We start from the raw sequence: 24,294 nt of genomic DNA on the forward strand, positions 1-24,294 counted from the left end.
AGGCCCTTGGCCTCCATAGCCAATCAGAGCAACGGGTGACACGAAGTGGTGTTCTTTGCACGCGCTTTCAAGGCCAGGAAAAACTGGCACCGGCAAAGCCCAGTCAGAGTGTGGGGGGCGGGGTCGGCTCAGCCTTTAGTCCAATAGGTGGTCGGGAGCGGGCGGGGAAGGCGGTGCGGGGCAGGCAGAGGGAGAATGGCAGGAGCCTCATGCAGTAGGAGAGGAGGACGTGCGGCCTCTTAGGGCAGCCCGAGCCAATGAGTGCCGCCGGTGGGCGGGGCGGGAGGTGTCCGTGCTTGGGCTCTGTGATTGGGAGAGGGGCAGAGGGAGCCGGGCCGGGCCGGGCAGGGCAGTGTGTGCGCTGCACGAAAATGCACTCGGATGCCGCCGCTGTCAGTGAGTAGCGGCGGGGCCGGGCCGCGCGCTCCCGCCCGCCCACCGGCGGCACCCGGCGCCACCGGCCTCGTCTTGCCGCCGGCGGGCGCTGCCGCGCGGGTGGGGGCGGCTTCTCCTGCCCCTCACCGAGGAGGCTCGACTGAACGCGCCGCCGGAGCTCCCAGTGACGGGGGAGGGCGTCGGGCCTGCGGGCGCGGAGCCGGCGGGGGGAGAAGCGGTGTGCGTACCGGGGGGTGGGGGCCCCGTGGGGGCGATGGGAGCCCCGCGGCCCTCGGCGGGCTCCCGCAGGGGGCGGGAGGGGCCGGGCTTGGGCGGGGGCAGCCCGGGCGGGAGCGGGGGCGGGTGAGAGGGGCAGCAGCGGAGGGGGCTGGGGGCGCTCGGAGGGTGTGACGCAGTTTCCCCGACCCGGCTTGCGAGCGGGTGAGGCCGCGGCGGGCCCTCGTGGCTAGCTGGGAGGGAGCTGGGGCTGCTGCGGCGCTGCCCGGCGGCCTCGCTACGTGGGAGCGGTGTGCGTGGGGCGGGGGGTGGCGAAGGTTAATTTAGCGGATTCCGCCGGGCCGGTGCAGGCTGTGAAGGGGAATGGGGCCGCGGCGCATTGTGGGAGGTGGAGTCTGCTGCGGCAGCCCTGTGCAGCAGGGGGAGGGTGCGGGACTACAACTCCCAGCAGGCACCGCGGCAGCGCTGCCCCCCCCGTTCCCGCGCGGCGCTGCGAGCTGCCGCCCGGTACCCCGCGGCCGGCGCCGAGCCCCCGGGGGGGCCGGGGGCCCGCTGCGCCCCGGGGCAAGGCCGCTTGGCTTCGGGGCAGGAGTACGGGGAGGTTACGCCGCCTGTTTTGGGGAGCGTAGGGAGGGCTTTGTCTCTGCAATATAGTTTCTGGCTCTGGTTTCAGAGCAGGCGGGACCGTATGGTGTGGGCAGGTTGCCTGGCGTGGGGGGGTTACACTCCTGCGTGGCTGCGAGCTGACTGCGGGGTTCGGGAATAGGCTCCGTCCCCGTCTGCTGGAGAGGTGGGGCTGTCACCCGAGCACAAAGCTGTCTTGGCAGAACGACGTTCCCGATTCCTGTGAAATCTCCCGGGGACGTGTTCTCACTGTGCAAGGAGTTGCAGCTTGGAGACAGTTTATTACTGCAGAACTTGCTTATGGGAAAGATAATGAAAATTGAGGCTTTGATCATACGTTAATGAATGATGGTCTGACTTTTGGAAAAACTCCTGAAAGCAATTATGGAAAGAAATGCTGCATAAGGCCTGGATTTTCTTGGGTCCTCCTGTGTTTCTCAAAATGAGAAACTGGACAGGGGCAGCCTGGTAAAGGCTCTAACTCACGAGGTTATATGATTTCTTCAGTGGTTCTGGTTTGTTTTACCTTTATGTTTATAGATCATTATATGTCGTGGTTAAGGCTGCTGTTAAAGCGCAAATAACTGCCTCATGTTGGAAATGGAAGGGTAATTATTCTAGAAAAGCCTTCTGTTCAGTCTCTTTGTTGTGTGCCCTGTCCAAAAAAAGGTGCAGGTCTTCATTATACACATGTAAGCTACAGTTACAAATATTCCAGTGCTCCCTCATGTAGGATGTTGAAGACTGTATAGTGTTGTTTTTTTTTTTAATACAATTCTCTGCAGAAAACAAGAGTAGTACTATTTCTCAGCCTTCCACTGTTATTGGCTTCTCTTTAAGAATGTCCCTTGGAACGATTGAATCTTCCACCTCAATACTTTTTTTTTTTGGCAGTTTATGGCCTTGTATATGTATTATTTTAAATAGGAATGTTTTCCTAAATTAACTAACTTTGTTTTCTCTAGCCTCGTAGTAGTTGGTTTTTTTTCTTATTGATTTAAATGCTTGAAACAAGAAGTGTTCTTAACATATCTTTACACATACAGAAGTTGGCTTATGATTGGTTTTTTGACCAGACATTTATTTTGATCCTTCTTTTTGATCCTTCTTAGATTTTTATCTGTTTTTATGATTTAAACTCCATTAATACATTTTTGCTGAGTCTCAATTTTACTTTCTGAGACTGAATATGCACCTTTCACATTATATGAGAAACATCAACTTTCCTTTTTTCCATTGCAAACATGTGCTTAAAAGTTTCTTGCGACTCTAGTAACTATAATTGGAAATGTCTTCTCTGTGCAAGGCCGTGCACTGAGTTGAGTTAGTAAGGCAAGTAAACAGTCTTCCTCTCACTGCTTCTCTTTATTCTTTTCTATCAGGATGAGATTTCATTTATGTAATTTCAGCACTTAAAATTTATTTTTGTCGGAGTAGTTTTTGTGCTAACTTTAAGTGAATTATTAATCCTGTATTTTCTTTACTTTTTTCCCCTCACTTTGGAGGTATTGAAAACAAAGACTTTGGGTTTTTCCAAAGCATTATTTCCTAGTTTTGTTTGTGTCTTCACACAGAAGAGGAAAACTTGCTTAATTTATTCTGTGCTTGCCAAGAAGCATTGCACTAGGGTGTATGGTACATCCCATGAAAATGTACAACTCTTGCATCCAATTTAAATATAATAGTGTGGTTATTTCTTCTACAGTAAGTAAGACTACTAACAAGGGCTTCAAGCAGAACCCTTATTTAAAATGTACCAGGATTTCTCTTACACTGTGCGATTAAGTTGTTTTATTTAAAATCATAGGTCTGAGGTTAAACAGAATTTTTGCTTTTGGCTCATAAAGAGGTAGAAATAACTACTGGTTTGCTGAGTGTTTTATGTGTATACAGTCGTATGTATATATATATATAGGGGTGTGTGTGTATATATATATTGTTGTTAGAGCTGCAAGGCTTTAGCTTGCTCTCGGGAACCAGCTGGTGTGACACATGCTTCTGTGTCACTCCATGCAGATGTGTGGCTGCACAGACGGTGGGACTGTCTAGTGCAGCTGCTCATCGTCCATTAGCTGTAGGTTACCGCTTCCCTTGCGCTACTGATAAAATGGTTTGTAGGAGCACTCAGTCAAATATATCTGGGTTAGCTCTTGCCACTCACTTAAACTGTCTAAACTGGTGGGGTTAGTTTTTTGCCTGAAGTGGATTAGGGAATGTGCCCATGACCTGTGCTGCTGGCAGAGCTGTGAGGTCTGTAACTTTTGGCAGAGAGGAAGAAGCAAACAGCTGGGGCAGTTCTGCTTTTGACTGGCATAGCTTTCCTAGGCTGTTGCAGGTCCATCGTGATGTATCCCAGCTCTGCATGGTGCTGGATACCCTAGCAGTGCGTACTTGACAGGGTTGCATTTCTGCTGAATTAGCTAGAGCATGAGATACAAAGTTTTTATTAGCTTTATGCCCTTTGTAGGATGACAGATGACACCTAATCTGGCATGAAGTTAGGAGCAGCGCTGGCAAACAACTCTCAGGCCATAGCAGCCGATGACACAAAACTAACTCACTGACACTTTTTTGAATTAATTTGATGGTAGAGGAAGAGTTAGATGGGGATGAACACTGTGCATCAAATGGGTGTAAAATTGGTTCTGTATTAAATGCTTTGTAGCTCAACTTCCTATATTCTGGAATTGTAGACTGAAAAAATGTATTTTCACAGTCCGAGTAACATGGAATCACTGAAATGCTGTTTGATTTGGTAATAGATGCTTTAGAAATACATTTAAATTAGCTCTAATTATCCACTAGTTTTACTCATTCTTTTCCAACTGTGGCTGGTCATTCCGGCTTTATTACATTCTGGCAAGAATCTCCATTAGGAATGCTTATCAAATACATTTGGTAAGTACACAAGTGGTATTTGCAGCAACAGAAACAGACATTTTGCAACAGAAATACACTTAGTTTTAGATCTGTTCTATAAAAAACAAAACACCCGACCAAAACCACCCCCCAAAACCAAACAAACCAAAGCCTAAAAATCTCTGTGAGCCAGTACGCAGGGTTTTTTATCCTACATGTTAGTATAGCATATGTTAGCATAGCTTTTATTTGTTCAGAGTCAATTTAAGGTAAATGGAAATGTATTCAAACTAAAGTAACAGTTACACAACGTTTGCACTGCTTAAATTGCTCTGAAATTCGCAATGAACTTTAAACTGCAGTAGCTCTTGCTGTAAACAAGCCTTCAGATCAGGGTACTTTTTACATACCTAGGTAGAGTAAGGATTTGTTCCTATGGGGAAAAAAAAGATTAATGCTTTTCCCTATCTATGTAGTATGCAGTGATTTTAAAATATTTTGTTGCAGATAAAGAGAGTGACTGATTACTTGTGGTAATATGGAATGATAGAGTTCAATGTGAATGTTTGCCTTAAAATGATAAGTGTTTTTTAGTGTGTTGTCATTTCAACCACATTTTGTTGTTTGGGTTTTTTGTAGGTTGTTGGGTTTTTTTAAACAGCTTAAATCATTCTGTCTTTTGCTTCAGAACATTTTAGGCTGTTGTGTTTGGAAAATGTACACAAATTTTCAGTTGTGGGTTTGGATACTGCTCTGAGCTTGGTGCAGCTCTGTATGCATGTGTGCAGGAGAGACATGCTGCAGCCACATGTCTTTAGCTCTAATGGCTAGGTCCTGCCTGCTCCTCAAGCTAGGATGGATCATCCCACTTCTCTCTTCATTTAATTGCATGTTCTTATGTCCAGGCTGGAATTCACTTCTATTTTCCTTACTTTCTGAAGCATGCCCTGTGTTCAACCCCACCAAATCAAGGGAGACCCTACTTTTCAAGCCTGTTCTTCTCTGCCTCCCCTTGCCCACGTCCTTGATCTCACATCACGGACTGGGAGAGAGGTCTCTTCTGCAGACTGCCCCGCTAAAGGGTGTCGCTGCCTGTGCAGATTCAGCTACAGACACATTGGAAATGAATTCTTAATCCTGTCTTTGACAGGAATGCAGAGTCAGCTCCTAGCTGCTCTGTGCTGCAGTTTGGGAATCTCAGTTTTTAGGTGTGTTGTGACGTTTTTGTGTAAATGAAAATAAAACTGATGCATGTTTTTCTTTTGGTTTCTGCATTTAGTAATGAATATAAAAATTCTGTTTCCTGAACATAAGTATTGAAGGCTTTCACCAAATGTAGGTTTCAGATCTGAACTTCTAAGTTCATTAATCAATATAAATTTTCTTACTGTTAGGATAATTCTGTAAGTAGACAACAGAGCATGAAATGGTGTAGTTATAGAAGATTAAATTATTCTTTTTTGGATAAGTAGAGTTTATTTAAAACTAATTAAGAATACGGTACTTTGAACTATTATTTCCAGTACTACTGCAAGTTTTCTCCAGTTCTATTATTTGAATAAACATTCAGTTTTAATTTTCAGGAATCAATCTGCCTAGTATGTGTTTTCTATCTAATTATTTTCTGAGAAGATTACAGAAAATTACCCACAATATTTGTACTGAGTCAGATATATCTTAGCAGTAATAAAAATTACTACTATGACTGCTTCCATACTTAATTTTTAATACAGAGTTGTATGTATAGCATTTGTGTGACATGTCTGTCTAGGAGAAATATTTTTAGACCTACTGTTACTGTGAGATTTTGTATAGATTTTCTCTTTGCTCGGAAAATAATCCAGAAGTTTTTAAAGGAAACTTGGAATTCTTTAGTACTATTGGTAATTTTTTACTAGGTTTTTAGTAGCTTGTAGTGTACCCTGTAGCTGTGTTTTGCCCAAGCTTTAAAGTGATAATTTTGACAGCAGGAACTAAGTTAAAGTTTTCGTTCAGGCAGGTACGTGTCTATGTGTGAGTAGGTGCGTAGGCAGAAATGCTCTTTTTTTTTTTGTTTTGTTTTTTTGTTTTTTTTTAAGGTATTAATTTGTGGTTGCATTTGAATAGTTTGGCAACACATCGTTCCCTCCAATAAAAAATTGGACTTGACCTTTAAAGTATTTTCATTTCAGATAGGAGAGTATTCAAGTTCAGTTCACCTCTATCATTTGCTTATATTTAAGATATATTGAGGTTTTTGTTTGTTCATTGTATTTCATATGTTTGTCTTAATGAGAGGGTGTAGATCAATTTTTGTCTAGTTTGTTATGGAAGCAAGCCCAGCTAGATGTTGTTTCTTTTGCCTCTCTGTAACTGTCAGATCCATAGTGTAAACCTTAATCTATAATATTTTAAAAGTTATTTTTAAACTGCTTTTTACTTTTAAATTGTATATGATTGTGACTAATTTATTAACCCAGACTTTTAACACTTAACATTAGGTGTTAATGATAAACTGCAGACAAGGTTTAAATTCCATGGTATTAGGTTGGCTCTGGCATTTCTTTCCTTTCCAGATTCTGGATTTGCAATTATTTTACTCAGATTTTTTTTTTTCTTTAGGCATTACATTCTGAATTATTGCAAAGTATTTAATACCGCTTGGAATTTCTGTTGCTTCAATCCTTGCTAAAGTTAAGCTAACATCTGCATGAGAAATAATTTAATCAACAAGATATGTATGCTTGACATACACCTCTTGAAGTCTTAGCAAACATTCCAGCACATCTCTTCTCAGTATTCATGAAGCAAGCAGGTTTCCTTTGTCTGATCCCAGGTCAATAAACTGTGTGGTACTTTGCTACAAAATATTTTTTTCTTCAGGAAAAAAAAAACAAAATATTTTCAGACCAATTCATGTGCTTTGAAACTCTTGTATTCAGGTGAAAAATAGCTTCACACATGATGGCTTTCTTCATGTAAAGCTCATACAACCAGCTGTTGAGTGTGTAGCTTCCCGTGATGTATCGCTCCTCTCGGGGCTGGAGCACTTCTCCTATGAAGACAGGCTGAGAGAGTTAGGGCTCTTCAGCCTGGAGAAGAGAAGGCTCTGGGGAGACCTATCAGCCTTGCCGTACCTGAAGGGGCCTACAGGAAAGCTGGAGAGGGGCTTTTTACAAGGGCAAGTAGTGACAGGACAAGGGGGAACGGTTTTAAACTGAAAGAGGGTGGATTTAGATTAGATATTAGGAAGAAATTCTTTCCTGTGAGGATGGTGAGACACTGGCACAGGCTGCCCAGAGAAGTTGTGGCTGCCCCTTCCCTGGCAGTGTTCAAGGCCAGGCTGGATGGGGCTTTGAGCAACCTGGTCTAGGGGAGAGTTGTCCCTGCCTGTGGCAGGGGGGTTGGAACTAGATGATCTTTAAGGTCCCTTCCAACCCAAACCATTCTATGATTCTATGATTCTATAGTGGGGTTGGGATGGACAGTTGATTTGATTTAACACATTGCTGCTGCCACAAGAGACTATTTTGCTCCTGCCTGGGAGGACCTTTCCTGTTTCTTGCTCTAACTCTGCTTACATGGTGTTACATCTCCCTGGTGATCTGGTTCAGACCACTGAGCTGGCAGGGTTGGTTTGTTTATATTTTTTGCGGATAAGATTCCTGGGGTAGTGCGCTGGCCGAGGGGGTCAGGCAGGCACAACTCGGAAGCTCCATACGCAAGTGTGGAAGTTTGGGCGGTGGAGGGGAGAGCATGTTCCCGAAGCGTACAGTTGCAGCCAGCTGTTGCATCACTTGCTTGTCATGTTGACTGCGCCATTGTCCCTTTGCTTATTTTCAAGGTGGTGTTATTTGAGCATAGGAGGTATTATTTTTTGCCTTCTGTTTCTTCAAAACCATTTTTTTCCAAAGTAGGCCTTTTCAATGGCATCGGATAATTTCTGTATCTTCCTTGCAATGTAGATTAGCAAACACTGTGACCAGTTCAGAAGGTGACCTGAGCTGTAATTTAACTTCCCTAATTCACTGGCTACTGCTTGTATTTGCTTTTATAACAGTTGCTGTAAAAGAAGCCTGTTTTCGGTTTTGGATAATATCCCTACTTGCAAGCTTCCCCTGTGGACTCTGGTCCTCTGTATTCATATGGATAAACCAGTCTTTGTGGAACTAAGGTGTGATGTTTATTGTATAAGGGCTGTAAAATACATTTGTGTAACCCCTCTTAAGTCCATCATAATTATGTAACCTATTTTTGAAGTAACAGCTTGAAATTGTAAGGGTATTTCCAGTGAATGTGTGAAGCACACTGGTATGAATGATGTGTTTTGAAGTGCCTAGGAATGTTTTATGTCAAAGGCAATACCTAATATTAAATTTTAAACTAAATTTAAATTTTCCTAATTTTAAACATTTTTCTATTGTTTTTAAGAGTACCATCTAAAGTTATTGTCTAATATTAGTTTAGAATAAAATATTTGCTCAGTGTTCTCAGCTACCTCCAGGTATAACCGGTTTCTCTAAAGACTCACGTTCTTTGTAGATTTTAGGCTAAGCAAAAAGGGAAATTTTAAAATCCATATTCCAGAAAGCTTAGTCTGGTCTGGCAGTTAACAAAATAAATCTTACCTTTTAATCTTGCCCTTCTCAGAATGGTTTTTATGTTCCCCCCTTCCACCAACCACACCCCCCCCATTTTTGTTTTAATTCCTTTATGTTGAATGCAAGGTTGGCTAAGAAACTCAGGGTTGGTTTGTTGCAGAATGGTTCTGCTTAGTATTGTTTGACTCGCAAAAATGGAACTTTACTGACCACTTAATGCAGGAAAAAAATCTAGCACCCTGTTCAAGATGCAAGATCTTCCTCTCGTATCTTGGTAAGATCTGGGTTGTCTTTGACTTCACATAGATAAGTAGATCTAAAGTTGAAAACTCCATCTTTGGCACTTCTAACTTACAGAAATCGTATTGCTGTGGTGGTGGATTGGGGACAATTCATTGAGAAACAGGTGGCAATTAATGAAATAGTACTCTCTAGCTAACGTAATAAATGAAACGTATGATTTCTAAAGCTTTATTTCAATTTTTTTTTTATTCACCGTGACGAGGGAATTCCATAACGACGTGTGTAACAAGTACACTTACAGCAGGCGGTTCCTTCAGATCCACTTTTTAACTTCATAGCAGTGTGGTTCACTGACTGGGGGGTCTGCTATGTAATGATGACTTCTGTTTCTCCTTAGATTCTGGGTCATCTTAAGTGTATTTTTAGAGCATTCATTTGAAATGCTGGAAGTGGAAATGTGGGAATAATGGTTGTGACCCTACTTGCATCTTGTATCAGCTGCTGGGCATAGGCAAATTAAATGTCTCACAGTAGAAATATTTTAATGCATTAACTGGGTGCTGATACTAGGCACATACAGCTTTTCAGGTACAGAAGAATTTCGCTTGAAATACTTTGCTTGTCATAGAGTACATGTCTCTATTTATATTAGAATGTTTTTGTGCACAAGTTCTAGTGGGGTAGCTAATTTACTTTTAGTTTAAATGGAAATATTGTGTAGTAGTTGGCTGTCTTTGATCCCTGTCAGCTGGTCTGTATCCAGCTTCTGAGGTTCTTGTTGGTTTGCATGCTCTCTGGTTGAATCACAGTTGATCTTTTTTGTAAATTACTTATTTTGCAGTTTTGTCCTCAACACATTTGTAGCAAAAATAGGGGATTTGAAAGAATAGAGAAAAATTAGTTTGTCACTTTTTTTTCAACTGAAGTAAACTCAAGTGTTTTATTTTTGGAACATGGAAGCAAAGTTAACATCTCTGCTATGGCTTCTTTCATGAAGTGTCAGAATATTTTATTTTTGGTTTTATTGACTCTGGTCTTAACAGCTGCTGTATTGTGACCTTTGGTTCGTTATACAAAAGTTGTGTTTCAGCTGTGTAAGTGTATTCCAGTCACTTAGTTTTGCAAGGAAATTAGTATAAAGGCAAGTATGTATGTATTAATAAAATTTTCTTTTTAAAAAATAGCATTTTTTGTAATGATTTTAGACTGTTGTGTGGTACTTAAGTTGGTTTTAGAATAGATGGAAGAGAAGGACAGGGTAGCATGAAATTTTAGTGATTGCCAATTTAAAGGAAAAAGGTTGTAAATATTTAATTTTTTATTTTTTAAAGATAATTTTGTATGTAACTATAGTTAAGTATAGTTCTATTCTGCTGAAAGTCATCCATGCCTTAAGAAAAATGCATATATAGGATATCTTTTGGAGATTTCACTTACTGATTACACTTGTTGAAAATGTTGATGCTGAAAAAGTGTTGAGGTGGCTTTTATTTTATAGTCACATGATGATTTTATTAAATGACCAGAACATATGAAGATCTCAGTTGCTACAGCTGGAAACCAGAGAGTTTAAAACTTTCTTTTTTTCCCCCTCTAGATTTTCAACTGAATTCTCACCTATCAACACTGGCAAATATTCACAAGATTTACCACACCCTCAATAGGCTGGTAATGACTTGCCATTTTCTCTCAACAGAATAGCTAGGGCTTTAGTCCAGAATGTTTTGTGGTTGAAATCATTAAGTGATTACACTTCTAAAATCTATGACTGCCTTTTTGTATGAGGCTTGTATGAGTTGGTTTTGAATCCATTAAGAGATAAGCAGTATTAGTAAAAGATGATTTCTTAACAGTTCTTGTGGAAAACATGTTGAATGAGCAAGCTGTCCTCTACAACCGTGCAAAGAGCAAAACAGGATTTTTTTGAAGACTGTCCGTGCTTGTTTTCTGTGCATTTACATTTGTTTTATTGCAACTGTAGCTGAAAATGCTGATATGGCTTCTGTTTGTACACTGCAAATTTAGTGGAAAAGATGCTGCCTAAAAAAGGTGGTAACTCGTTTCCAAGATTTCAGTTGGTTTTTAGTCGATTTTCTTTAGAACATGTATGTGTGTTTATCCTTAAGATAAGACATTTCTGTGGTAAATGGTAAATTCAGTCTTTCTAATGCTGCATTTATTAGTAGAATTGTTCAATACAACAACACGAAAGTCCCCATCCAATGCATAGTTATTTCCACTCTTGAAACATAGTTTGGTATGTTTTTGATTAAAAATTCAAAAATATTTTTCAAATTATTTAGAGATTATCCCTGAACTTTTTAGGTAAATATGAACTGAAAACACAAAGGCTCTGCCATCTTAGCTAGATGCTCCTTAAGTAATTAAGATTAATATTAATATCAAATAAAGGTTAAAAACATTACTGAACAATGAAGATCACCATCTTCTTTAACTCTATCATTCCTACTCTCTTGCAGAATCTGACAGAGGACGTTGGTCAAGACGATCACCAGACAGGTATTTAATAGGGATGTAGTAGAAATAGGTTGAAACAATTCACGCTTCGTCATAGAAGTCTCTCTAACATCATTGAAAATTATATTTTGGAAAACTAAAGGAGTTTTAGAAAACAAGTGCCAGGATTTTGTAAAGTTTTCTTCAAAATAGGAGTTCGTGCTTTTAGTTTATCCAGTCGTGAAGGACTTGCACAGGTTTCAGCAGTATCTGTCATTTTACTATTTCTTAGTGTAAGTACTTTAGAAGACTTCATGAAAAATTTCTCTCACTCCTTGGACTCAACCCATTAGACTAGCAGAATATCAGTGTTCTTACAGTGTTTTGACTCTTGAAAGAGCATTGGTGAGAACAGAGCAGAAGCAAGACCTCTTGTGGCTATTGTGGTTCCTGTGACCGAGTTTAAATGCTGTGCTCCAAACAACCCAGCTTTTTTCCTGAGTGGTTTTGGTGCAGGTTGTTCCTGTTTCATGTGCAGATACTCAGTCAGTGTCTAAGGGCTATTTATTAGTCCAAGTCTGTTATCTATTCATTAAAATGTCATCGTTTTTCAAGGCCTTCATCTCAGGTGCCTGGTACTAGTTTGCTGCCATTCTTGATTCATCAGCATTTGTGCTTTGTGACTTGGTGGCTTGCAACATTTGTTACCTCCGTTTGCGCTTGTTACTTATGAGCTGGCGTCTTCCTTGATTTCTTTTTCTTCCTTCCTTTCTGTGTTTCAGGCGTGATACCTAAGGAGGAAGGAAAATAACTTACTGGGTTCAAGCCCCGATCACTCAGCAGAACTGTTCTTTAAAACTGACCATATCTGTCCTACCATCTGTCTCAAAGTTTTTCTCTATCCTGAGGTGCTGTCTGTTTGCTGATGTTACCTTGAATGCTTAAGAATGTGGAGAGAGCTGTCAGCTCCTCCTGGAGATTTTCTGGGACACACTTACAGATCTAGCACACTCTTAGCCTAGAGCAGTGAGGACAGAGGCATAGGACTGCATTGTTTGGGATCGACAGAGCTCAGTTAGGGCTTACGTACCCTCCTCCGTACTGTGACAGATGACTGTTTCATAGTTGAACTATCTTACCCCAGCCGCAAAAGGCTTCTATCAAATATTTTCCTTCAGTGTGGTTAGTGATTTGGTACTTGAAATTAGTTGGTCATGTAAATGAAAAACCTCTGCAAAAGAGGCTGAGGCAGGTAGTTCAAGACAGTCAGAGGTTTTATTGTCTGTATGTTAGAAGTGATGTCCTCTCCCATCTCCTGATGGAGACTTGGAATTTTCCCCTTTGTCATCCAGGTGCTCAAACTAAACACAGATACATACTGATTTCATGTATTAAAGTACATTCCGTAATCTTTGTTTACTTTTGATCACAAAAGGCTGTTGTGAAACATTGAGGTAGTCCCCTTCTGTCACTAATCAATCAACAAGAGTAGGCGTGCTTAAGGTATTTGGAATTTGTCTTATCTCTTGCCTAGCACTTCTGTCATAAAGGTTGGTATAAGAAATTAGCCTCAGAGCTCTGGTTATCTCTATTGGAAGGTGTTTGAGCATGTTATTGGTTTCGATCAACTGCTTTATACTGACACTCATGGTTATCCTATTACCTGCATTGTGTTGTTTGAATTAAGCTGTTTCAAAAGCTTAAACATGCCCATTGAGTGAGTTTGGGCACAAAAACCCAATAAAGAGTGTAATTTTTTACAGTAGTTGTAAAAGAACCTTTCCAACCAGGAATGAGTATGAAATGAGAACCGAAAGTAGAGGTTGATACTGGGAGGTTCCTCATCTTCTATTTCATTCCAGTATTTCTTATGCTTCTGCCCTGTTTTATGTCTCCGTCTAGAAAAAGATGAAGGCCCAATGTTTGCATAACTTCCAGGTGAATTCAGTCGAATTGTGTACTTGGTTTTCCTCATATGAGGACAAATACACATGCAAGGAGCTATTTTGACCATTGTCAATATAGTACAGTGAAGTCTACCATGTCCATTTTGAGAGACTTGACATTTCTGAAACATCTTACTGGCAAGCATTATGTAAACCTAAAAATAATTACTTTTGCAAATTGTTTGATTTCGATGGGCCTAAATTTTTGGAACTTCTATTTTCCAGTATTACTGGCTGCATAGTAAAAAGTGTAAAGACCTCTTAATTTTGTTACGCAATTTATAGACCTGCATAGATGCTGTGAATTTGAGATTCTATGTCCAGAACTCATTTGAAAGTCATGTTAATAACTCTGTTGCAAAAGATTCTTTGAGTGTTGCCAAACCCATCCAAAGATGATTTTTTTTAGTTTTGACATGATTTCCTTTTTTACACTCTGACTCTTCTAGAGCAAGTCTTATCCTTAAAGGTTACTATTTGTTTTCTGACATAACTATCCTGGTTAATGTTGTTACACTGTGGGCCCTGCTTTTGGGATGACTTAATAAATGCATATCTAAATTTACTTGAGGTTTCTAAAAGCTATTTAAAAAAAACAGTACTTCAATTTTAGGTTAATATTTTTAATGAGCTTTTCATGCATATTACATTTATTTCAAAGCAGTTGTTTCTGAGCTAACAATAAATGTACTGGACATCTAAATTACTTTAAGCAAGTTATGTATTTTCTAAGTATTAGCGAGATTTCTTTTCTGGAACCTGATCTTAAATATGTAAGAGCTAGAGGGTGGCAGTTTCAAAATTCCTTCAGTGATTTGGGAGCTAAGATGGACTTCGCTTCAAAATTCTAGTCACCTGTAATGATTAGAATCTCATGAAATGTGTTAGCATTCAGTGTGCATATATATCTGAAAAATAAGGTAGGCTGTAAATGTGTCATGGGCCTTTGCCTTTTCAGCTGTTTGTAGGGGTAAGAAAAGCAGGCATTCAGATTCTGTAAATAATTTATTTTTCTTCTAGTATCTGTATATGCATTAACTTGGAAAAAGTTTGAAATAATAGTTGCTTTTATGTCATAACTACAAAGCTAGCAACTTGTTAATACCTTAAAGTCATGATTCGATTATTAAGTTGTGACTTATTTACCTATCTGGACTAAAATGTCTTTAAAAGTAGAAGTACATTTCCTGTTTTGGAACACCTGGGCTTGTTTAAAAGAACGAGGTAATGTCTTCAACAAAAGCAAGGCTTCATTGCTGTTCTTGAAGCTTGCAGGGGAAAAAAAATTACTTTTTTCTCTACTACTTTTTTGTTGTTTTAGAGAAGAAAACCCTGTTGAGTCCAAAGCAATTCTGTAGTGTGGAATTCAAGACAGAGAAGATGATTTTTCCTTTTACAACAAGATTGCAAGTTGTTTGATGTTTTGATGAGTATTTTAGTTTCCTCATCTTGTATCTGAAAAATTATGAGTGTTAACTGTGCTTGTGGTGGTCTTGTTGCATCATTAAGGGAGCAGCTATATCTTTCCAATTGCTTCAGCATTCACAGTTTCTAATTATTTTTCCTTTGAAACATCCCTCTACTTAAGCATCAGAAGAGCTGGATTATTCACAGGCATTATCTAGAGAGAAGGTGAAAATTACATGTCTATAAATCACTTCTGTAGGGACACAGCTTGTAGAATTCTTATTTATTGACCTCTGTTTTTTTCTTTTTTTGTTTGCTCTGGTTTGGTTGCTATTCTAGGAGTGTCCCTCCCTTGTGATTATCTTGCATATTGTTTTAAATTTCTTAGGGTGAATTTTAGCTCATGAGTTGATATTTCCCTTTGGTAGCTTTGTTTCCTTCAAATTGTCTCCTGAAAATTTGGAAGTACTGAATAGAACGTTTGGCAAACAACATTTATACTCGGCAGGCTTTTGGCTGATGGTGGCCTATTCAGCAGCCATTTGGAGGGTCTACCTTGCAAATGCTAGCTTCAAGTGTCAAAAAAACAGTGAGAACTAGGAGGGTTCTGCCAATCTTGAGTTGAGACCCAGGAGTAAGAAACTTTGAAGATAATCACATCAGAGAAGCTGCACTCGGTAAGTACAGTTCCTGTCAAACTTTGCATGAAGTCAGAGGGAGCTGCATGTTCGTTTGCAGATGATCAGACCTTTGAGAAGTGAAGTTAGTTGTGAAAGACTAGACCTAGAAATTACGTTTAGAATTAGAAAGCTGTGTAGGAAAGGTTAATATTGATGCTACTTAGTGAGCTATACTCTAAAATAAGAAATTGCAAGAATTTAAACAGAAAAACCCAAACTCTGTCAGTTTTTAGCTTTAGATGGAAATAAAAGATAAAAATATTCTGCTGGTTTAACTTTCAGAGTTTGTTATGAGGAAATCATAACTGCCCTTCCAATTCAATGTAGTGATTCTAGTAACAAAAGGAAATACTTTAACTTTCTTGTACTGTGTTTTTTAGTAGGTTAGAGATCATTCAACAGTTAAAACATAGTGACTTGGTCCAAACCTCAGTTATTAAGATGTTACATCTCTGAAAGCATGTACAATATGTTTGTCCACCTGGTGTCTGTGTGTGTGTGCGCGCGTGAGGGGGTTGTACATGTGCGTTTAATAGTCACTCAGCAATTTCCGAGCTATCCGTTTTCTTTCCTTTTGTGTCAGTTTGCGAGCTGCAACTAGATACATTCAAACCAAGAAAGGGTACAAGTTTTTCATATGGGTTATTGGAGAAATTGGGTTATTTTAATTGGTGAATTTTATTATCAGTTTAAGCCTTTAAAACAAGTTCAGCAATCTTCCTAAGAATGTCCTATCATTTCATGAGGAAAAGACTTCAAGCAGGAATTTTTGGGTTAAATTATTTGGTTTGTATGAAGTTGCAGATCTGACACTGATTTTCCTGTTCTGTAGCTGATTTATTTTTACTTTTATTTATTTTTATTTATTTTATTTTCATCTTTTCCTGTGCTTCCCTTTTCACAGAGGCCCTGCATATTTCTTTTCACAATCAAATAACCAGTAAACTGGACAAACTCTGTGAGGGGGTGTTGATGGTTCTTCTTGCATTTTACCAGCATCCAGTGCCTGTGGCCATCATAAATAGTTGTGTGGGTTTTTTTTTTAAATAGAAAGGCATTTAAAAAAAAAATCAAATTGCTCTCAAAGAAATGAGATAGATACAGGTTGTACTCGAGTACATACGTCTTTTCCAAAACAAGGTGTTCATTAGCACATGTTTTCATTTATTAAGTTTAGTGTGTGTCGTGAGTCTGTTGACTGTCATCTGAAGTGTTTTTAGTTTGTGTAGGTTTTAAAAAAATACTTACTGGCAGAGCCTTTAGAAACTTGATCTAGAAAGCCATAAAGCATCACACTTTCAATAACTTATGGGAATACAGTTTTGCAGTATCATTAATTTGCAGGCATAATCAGATGGAACAAATGAAGTTCAGCAGGTCAGGTTCGTTAGTTTCTTTAATCTGGGTAGTAAAATGCATTGGGCGTACTGTGTTTTTGATGGTCTCTGGCTTACCTGTTTCAAATATATCTGGTATTTGTGAGAAGATAAATATTATTAGTGTTAATTTCATTTTGTGACATTCTGGACAGTGCTTCTAGAAGTCTATTCTTCTGATGCAGCCATTATGATTTTTTCATGTGGTAGTAGTTTATAGAGTATAATGGTTGGAAGTTTTTTTGATAACTCGTTAAGAGTACTGTAAATTCAAATTATAATTTAAACCTTTCTTTCTAAAAGATAGTGTAGGTATGGCCATACTTTCCTGGGAGGATTCTGGGGTGGGTGAGTTTCAGGATTAAAAAAAAAAAGAAAAAGGAATATGTAGGAAGAATTTTTGAATTGGAAAGAGTATTTCTTGAACTAGAGAGATTAATTTTCTTCTTAATAGAAATGAATATAAAGGTAAGACCAAATAAGGCATACTAAGTGCAAAAGCTTTATTAGTTGAAACCAAATTAGGTCATCTTGATGTAAAAACTGGTTTGAACATCTTGCCTAATACTAGAAAAATACATACATCCATATGCATAATAGTTTCAGTGCATGTTTAAAGTACATGTAGCAAAGCCTATCAGGCTGTAAGGTTCCTTACATGTGTTTCTCCTATAACAGGAGAGAGACTTTCAAAGATACGAAGAATAGGTAAGCAAAAGATTGCCGTTAGTGTTTGTTGGGAATTGGGCCTCCGATTTCAGTCTGCTCCCTCGGTGTCAAAAAGTAGTCAAAGTTTTATTGCTTGCTTCTGTGCTGTGTTTTAAAATAAAAGGTTTTGTGGGCATCTTAACAAAGCATAGCTAAACTTGGATGCTGTTGAAGCTAAGAGAAGGTAGCTTAGACATGCTGGAGTTCTTCGTATTTTCTTGCAAGTTTCTTTGGCATCGCTTCGTGTCTGGATTTTTATACCTCACCTCTCTCTTCCTTTCCTTTTAAAATTCTCTGCTTAACACTTAGAGCTTTGATAGCTCTTTGAGCTGCTCTTATACACACCTTTCTCAGGTGTCCATGTGGTCTTCAGTATATGAAAGTAGGACAAAATTTTGCCTGGAGTGTTAGCCTACTGTTTTCATGAGACAGCAAAGGCAATTTAACAACTTGCTGTGGTCAAAAGGGCTGGTCCTGCACTCTTTCTTGTGCTAATGTACAGAAAGTTGTTATTCTTATTTACTTGGTTTAATTATCTACAGGTTTGGTGAGCTGGATTGGCACACTTGAAGAGTAACCAGAGACATAGGAGTACGTAGCTGAGAGAAGGGGAGGGAAAGACTGACACTTGATTGGAATCAATGATGTCTTGAATTGGCTGTTTCGTACTTGGGACCTTCATTCTTTGAGAACTATCCAGTCCAAATGATACAGCCAGCCACTTATTTTTTTTTTCCTAGTGGTTGCTGAATGTCTCTTCCCCTGTTCTCCCCACCCCCTGCCAAAAAAACAAAGAAAACAAAAAAACAAAACCAAAGAACCAACAAACAAAAGCTTTCCTACCCCTTGCTCTCTGTATCACAAAAAACTTGGGGCTTAAAAATAAAAAGGTTCTGTTTTCTAGAGGTAGGTGCTCTAGTTTTTGAGTCATATCTGTATTTCAAAAAGTAATGATCAACTCTTAGATGTTCTGATTTGAATAAATGACTAAAAATAAGGATGCCTTTTTGAGGACTTAAATACTTCTTCAGGATAGTCTCAGTTCTTGCCTTTTGTTAGACTGAAGTAGCACTACTGTACATTTTGTTATAGTACTTTTGGCCTTAACTGAAAGCTGGTCATAGAGCACCATGTAAAAGTGAGATGGATTTTGCTATTGAAAGGAGACCATTTCTTCTGTATTTTTTTAAATCCACTAACTTCCTCCCTTCCCTTTGTAATATGCCTATTAGTGGACACAGTTTAACTGGTCTGCAACAGTTTCATTTCTTGTACTGGTGTTTTTAATTCCCTCTGTAGGAAGTCTCCGGTCTTGCAGTTCATCAGACTGCTTTAGTAAAGTGATGCCTCCAAGGAAAAAGAGGAGACCTGCAGCAGGAGATGATTTATCTGCTAAGAAAAGTAGACATGATGGGTATGTCATCTTACCATGAGCTAAGACTGATGGAATATCTAAAGTTGAATAGCTGATATGATTGTGTTTTTAAATACTAATGGAAATGATACTCAAATTTGCTTGGTTTCTCAATGTGGAACCATAGCCTGTGATTGAACTGTGGGATATTGATAAGCACATCTAGGTTCAATTTGCATCTCACCTTTTTCTAGTTGTACAGGCAGCTTGTAGGGAACTTCTCCTTGCTCTAGTTTGCCAGCTGTCAAAATAGACATACTTGTTCGTTCAAAAACAATTTCTAAGAGGTACAGTAGTATCTTCCTGTATACATGCATAAAATCTGGATTGGGCATTCTCAATCTACAGCCTGTCAGAAAAGTAAATGTAGTTGTAGCCCACTCAGCTCTTACTTGAAGTCTCGCTAGTCTGTCCCTGTCATATTGTGATTTGATGCTGAGTATGTAAGGGAGAGGTAAAGATTGCCCAGGCAAGGTGATAGCCAGTGGTGGAGTGGTGATTCAGGTGGTGCTGCTCAGCTTCCCTCTGGGCAACAGAAGCGCAAGTGGGCTATTACTGTGTGCACGAGCAGTGTATTCTTTTGGCATAGGTGTTGCATAGCTGAGACTTCTGCAAGTGTTGGATTTTCAGTATGTGTATGTTCAGTCATTCAGAAACCATTGATTGTGCTCCTTGTATGCAAGATAGTTGCTGTTTATGTGCACTAAATTCAGAACTTGTGTGAGTACGGGACTGTACACTCATGCACGATAGGTGCAGGGCTGTTGTGGCGTTGAAAAGTGACGTATACAGCCAGAAAGTTTGGTTGCCATTGCGTCAGTCAGAATTTGAGCTCTATTACATTCATGTATTACTGGTGACTCAGAAAACACATGCTTCCATAACAAGTATCTTCAGGAAGGTAAAAAGATGCATTTCTCTCCTAACTGCCAGCCTGAAATCAGGCTGGGTGCTTTCCTTTTTATTCTCTAGCATGAATAAGAAAAATGCTGGTAGCCAAATTAAGCCTCTGGTTATGCCTCTATAACTCCATTGTGTTTAATAGGGTTGCACAACTGTAGCTGCACTGGAATTTATTAAATGGTCTGTTGATGCAGAAGAAGAAAGAGATTTTAACTCTCCCTTTCATTGCTCTGCATACATAACACTAGCAAGAACACAGAAACAGTATGTGTTCTTAATATTTTTTGTTGCTTTTCAGAAATAATAAAATATGAACGCTAAATAGTTGATAGAGGACATTGCAGCTTATTCAAAGATATGCATACAATGTAGAGGCGAAATGAGGACAGAATGCTTCTAGAATCTAAGTAGAGAGGTTCACGAAATTTATCTCTACCTCCCTTTGCCAAGACACTGATGGTAAAACAAAACAGCCCAAAACCCCTGGAAAGTAAGGTTGTCTGTAAGTAAGATATACTGATTTGTGTAATTCAAATAAGAAAATTATGAGAAACTGATTTCTTACTCTATCAGTAGTATATATAAAATAATTTAAAGAGCTTTTTGAAAGCATAATTTGAAGGATTTTTTTTTTTATGTCTACCTTTCAGTTTATAACTAATGGACCTAGTCTTCATTGTACTGCCATGTAAGGCTTTATTAAAAGGAAGACCTCAGCCTGCTTTTAGAAGTTGAGGTGAAACCAGATCTGCCAGTCATGGGCCACAGGGCAATATCCTTCTCTGATGTGGTTCCAATTTTTATCTGTCTTCCTTCTTAACTTCTAAAGGTTTTTGGGCTTTCCCCACTTCTCAGTGTATAAGTTTCTTTTGTTTTGGTCTTCACGAAGGCAGTTTTTATTTCAGCGTGACTGGCAGTATGAAATCATTTGCTCAACATTCAGCTCAGTCTTGGAGCTCTGTTTTCTTTCAAGGAAGGATTTCTTAAAATTTGGCTTATGCCCCTGTAACTTTCTGTGAACAAGTCAGACAAAGCACAAGCTGTCTCCTACTTCCTTGCCTGTTTGTCAGGCGGAGCTCATGCCTGTCATGTTTTGTCTTTGGAGGTCAGACATCTCAGTTTGTCAAGCAGAAATGGATCTGAAATCAGGAACCTCTACAGCAGTGTGCTGTAGCAGACCTAGTTATTTGCAAAGCCATATTTCCTCATACATTGTATGCAGAGAATGCTGTATACAGTAAAAACAGTACGGATACTGCAATGCCAGTTTATGGAATAAGGGGCTTCTAGGCCCAGTTCTTTACTATTGCTTCTGTTTTAGAGGCAGATTTCCTAGAAGCTGCATACTAGTAACTCAGAATAAGCCTTCAAGGGACATTAGCCTGTGTAGATTCTGTATTAAGCAAAAAAGGTAGTCAGTGTTTGTCTTGAATGTCTGCTTTCAATGAAAAAATACAATGTGTGCTCTCCAAAAGAGACTGTATTGCCTAACAGAGATGATTTGTCACTTCAAATGCTTACGGAATGATGTAAGTTTTGTATGTTTCTCGCTTACAACATTAACAAATAAATTCAGTAATTGAGAGTCTCCTGTTTGCTTTCAGTGTGAAAATGTTAGGTAGTAGTCTGAAGATTATCAAAGGAATGTCATCATTAATGGTGTTATCATGACTGAGACCAAATGTTGATGATTCTTCCTGGTTTGTCCATAAAAAGGAAGTGTACTTTTTTAATCCTTACGTGGGTAGTTTTGTTGGGTGATATTTTCAGTCTTCACTATTTGTGGTGTGTTCCTATAATCTCTTCAACTATGATAGAATTATTTTTGAGATAAGAATTTTTTCCAGAAAGTTTATTTCAGCAGGGCTCTGTGCTGAAAGAGGTGATTTCTAAAGGCTCTTAAACTCATAAACTTAAACACATCTGATACCAGGGAGCTTGTAATGGCCTTCACCCTCAGTTCCAGGCTGTTAGGGATACAGCCTCATCTTGAAAGGATTAGTGGAATAATGACACTGGCTGTTGAGGAAAAACATTTTAGGAACAAATCTAGTTGTTAGTGAAGTTACTTGGAAATGCTGATCTTATGCATAGACTGATTATGGAAAACAGATTCCAAACATGTTCTTTAGCATCCTGCCCTTATATAATATGAGCTTGAATTCTGTTAATTAATGTCCATAACATCACCTTGAACCATGAATGCAGTGTTTCAGTGGGAGGGAATTTTTATACCAGATGATGTATAATGAAAAGAACTCAGTGTATTCATTTCTGGATCACAGTAGAGATTTATCCTGTCTTAAAGAATAGCTATTGGAAGTAAACAGTTTAGCAGACACTCACCAGAACATAGTGACTTGAAGACTTAGCTTGTATTTTTTCCTCAGTATCACAGTCTTGACTTCAGTGTACTTACAACTCTCACAGTATAGGGTATTCTCAAATTGGAGTTAAAAATACGTTTTCTGTACGTTGCTGTTCCATCACTATGTTAAGGGTTTTAGAAAAGGTAAAGCAAGTTTCATGTAAAGATACTTGCTAGGTAAGAATATAGTCCTCACTGTGTAATTATCTAATGCTGTGTATCTGTTACACAATTTCTAGCCAAATGTTGGCTTTTTTCTTAGGAAAAAATGAGCTGTATAACATAATGTCTTCTTTCTGATAGTCTCATTTAAAAAATGATTCTACTCCTTATTCCAGAATTGTACTGAGGGCAACAATCTTGCAGTAATGGATATTTGGACCTTAGTAGGATGAAAACTAGGAATACTTATCTGCTTCCCTGGAAGTTATGTTTTCAAGCAATTAGATCTAGAGTCTAATGTATCCTGGATATGTGTATGGACCACATAAGGGCCTATTAACATGAAAAATCGATTTACTTTAGTGAGTAATAAGTTCCATACTCTATAATGGAAAAACGTAAGTTTTGAAAACACAGTCAGTGCACTATTATTAATGTGGGAAAGTAAAATGGGAGTATACTAACCTTGGAAGTTTTCAAAACCTTTAGTGTTGAGGTTTTTTTTTTGTTCTGTTGTTTACTAACTGGTTTGGTCCTACCCTATGCAGACAGCCTGTGTTACCAGCTGTCACAGATGTCAGACATAGACTGTCGTAGACCTTATTGCTTCAAGTAGAGATTTTTGAGTATGCACAGATATAATTTTCCCTGTTTCTACACCTTTTCAGTGAACTTCACTTAATAGTTCTGAAGAAACTTAAACTGGACATATGACTATCAGCATGTATGCTGTTATACATACTGCTCCTTAAGTAAGCCTGATGAAGTTCAAAACATTAATTTAAAAGTTTAGAGATGATTGTAAGTCTTTAAATAGGGAGAGATAAGACATATTGATTCATAAAACTCACCAGTCAAGTAAATTTGTCCTGAGGGTTGCTTTGGACTGTCTTTGTCATGCCTTGCAAATCATAGAACATCTCTCTCCCCCTCCAAACTTGTTTCTACTACAGTATTTATGAAACTATTGCTGTAATCATAATTGTGAATGAATAGGTAAGGCTTTATAAAAATACTTTAATTGTGCTGCACTGATGAAAATTCTCAGCCAAAATTTTAAATTAATTTGTTAGAATTAATGGAAGTAATAGGGGGCTGCTTCTTCAATCAAAAGTTTTCATCTTTCAAAATATAAATAATCTGAAAGCAATTAGTTACTCAGTTCAAAGCTCAAACAAAATGAGGTAGAGGTTTTGAATAAGTTCTGGTTGCATAGAAACAAAGCTACTGGTGGTAAATATCTTAATGTTTTCATTCAGTAAACGCTGACCATTTGAAATGAGCAGGCTGTAAATCTTCATGAGGGGTTAACTTTTGACTTACCATAGTAAACTGTACCTTTTTTTTTTTTCCTTCTTTTTTTTTTCGCCTTATATGAGCTGTTACCAGCTTCCACAATCAAGAGAATGTTTTGTGTGACCTAAATTCCATGCTTTCGCTGATCTCAGTTTGAATATTCTGGAGCCACACAGCCCAGAATTGCTGCTGTAGTAGGTGGAGCTCTAACGAATTCCAGTACAGTTGAAGCATGCTCAGAGCAGAGAGCAGGAGTAGATACCCAACTTTGAAGGCTGCAGTAGATTGAAGAGAATTACTGTGACCTTGTTCTTTTTGCTGGCAGCAAACGTGTACTCTTATGATGACATGCCTAGTCACCCCCTAATAGCTGGATGGAATTTTCATGCTTTTGCTTTCCCACCGAATCAGTTACAAACGGAGGAAAGTAATCTGGAAAAGATACGGATGATGCATTTAAAGAAACATGAAAGGCCTAGACACTCAGGTTTTTTAATTAGTTTGTGTACCTCTACCTATAGCACTTCCAATTATAAACTATATTGTCTCATCTTTATTGCAGGGATATTACAATTCCCTAGCTCATAGGAGTATTTCAAAGTTAAGTTTAAAAATGGGTGTTATGAGTCAGCTGTTAGGTCATGATGGAGATGCAAGCA

At 38.9% G+C, this 24,294-nt stretch overlaps 1 protein-coding gene across 11 annotated transcripts in view; it reads left to right on the top strand.

The window, feature by feature from the left end:
- Positions 1-304: 304 nt before the first annotated feature.
- DCUN1D4 (defective in cullin neddylation 1 domain containing 4) overlaps positions 305-24,294 on the top strand; it is a 42,691-nt gene continuing 18,701 nt past the window's right edge. The window contains exons 1-6 of one of the 11 annotated variants that reach the window (XM_068402871.1): positions 526-615; positions 10,516-10,586; positions 11,399-11,438; positions 15,237-15,405; positions 17,463-17,492; positions 18,792-18,906. In XM_068402871.1, the coding sequence (XP_068258972.1) occupies positions 18,836-18,906 (71 nt within the window). In that variant the 5' untranslated portion in view covers positions 526-615; positions 10,516-10,586; positions 11,399-11,438; ... (1 more) ...; positions 17,463-17,492; positions 18,792-18,835. Of the gene's footprint in view, positions 397-433; positions 616-1,206; positions 1,752-8,129; positions 8,249-10,515; positions 10,587-11,398; positions 11,439-15,236; positions 15,406-17,462; positions 17,493-18,791; positions 18,907-24,294 lie in introns of those variants that run through there. The other 10 variants (XM_068402870.1, XM_068402867.1, XM_068402878.1 and 7 more) reach the window with 10 other exon arrangements.

Source organism: Nyctibius grandis, chromosome 6 (assembly GCF_013368605.1).
Source record: "Nyctibius grandis isolate bNycGra1 chromosome 6, bNycGra1.pri, whole genome shotgun sequence".
In the NCBI taxonomy this organism is placed as follows: domain Eukaryota; kingdom Metazoa; phylum Chordata; class Aves; order Nyctibiiformes; family Nyctibiidae; genus Nyctibius; species Nyctibius grandis.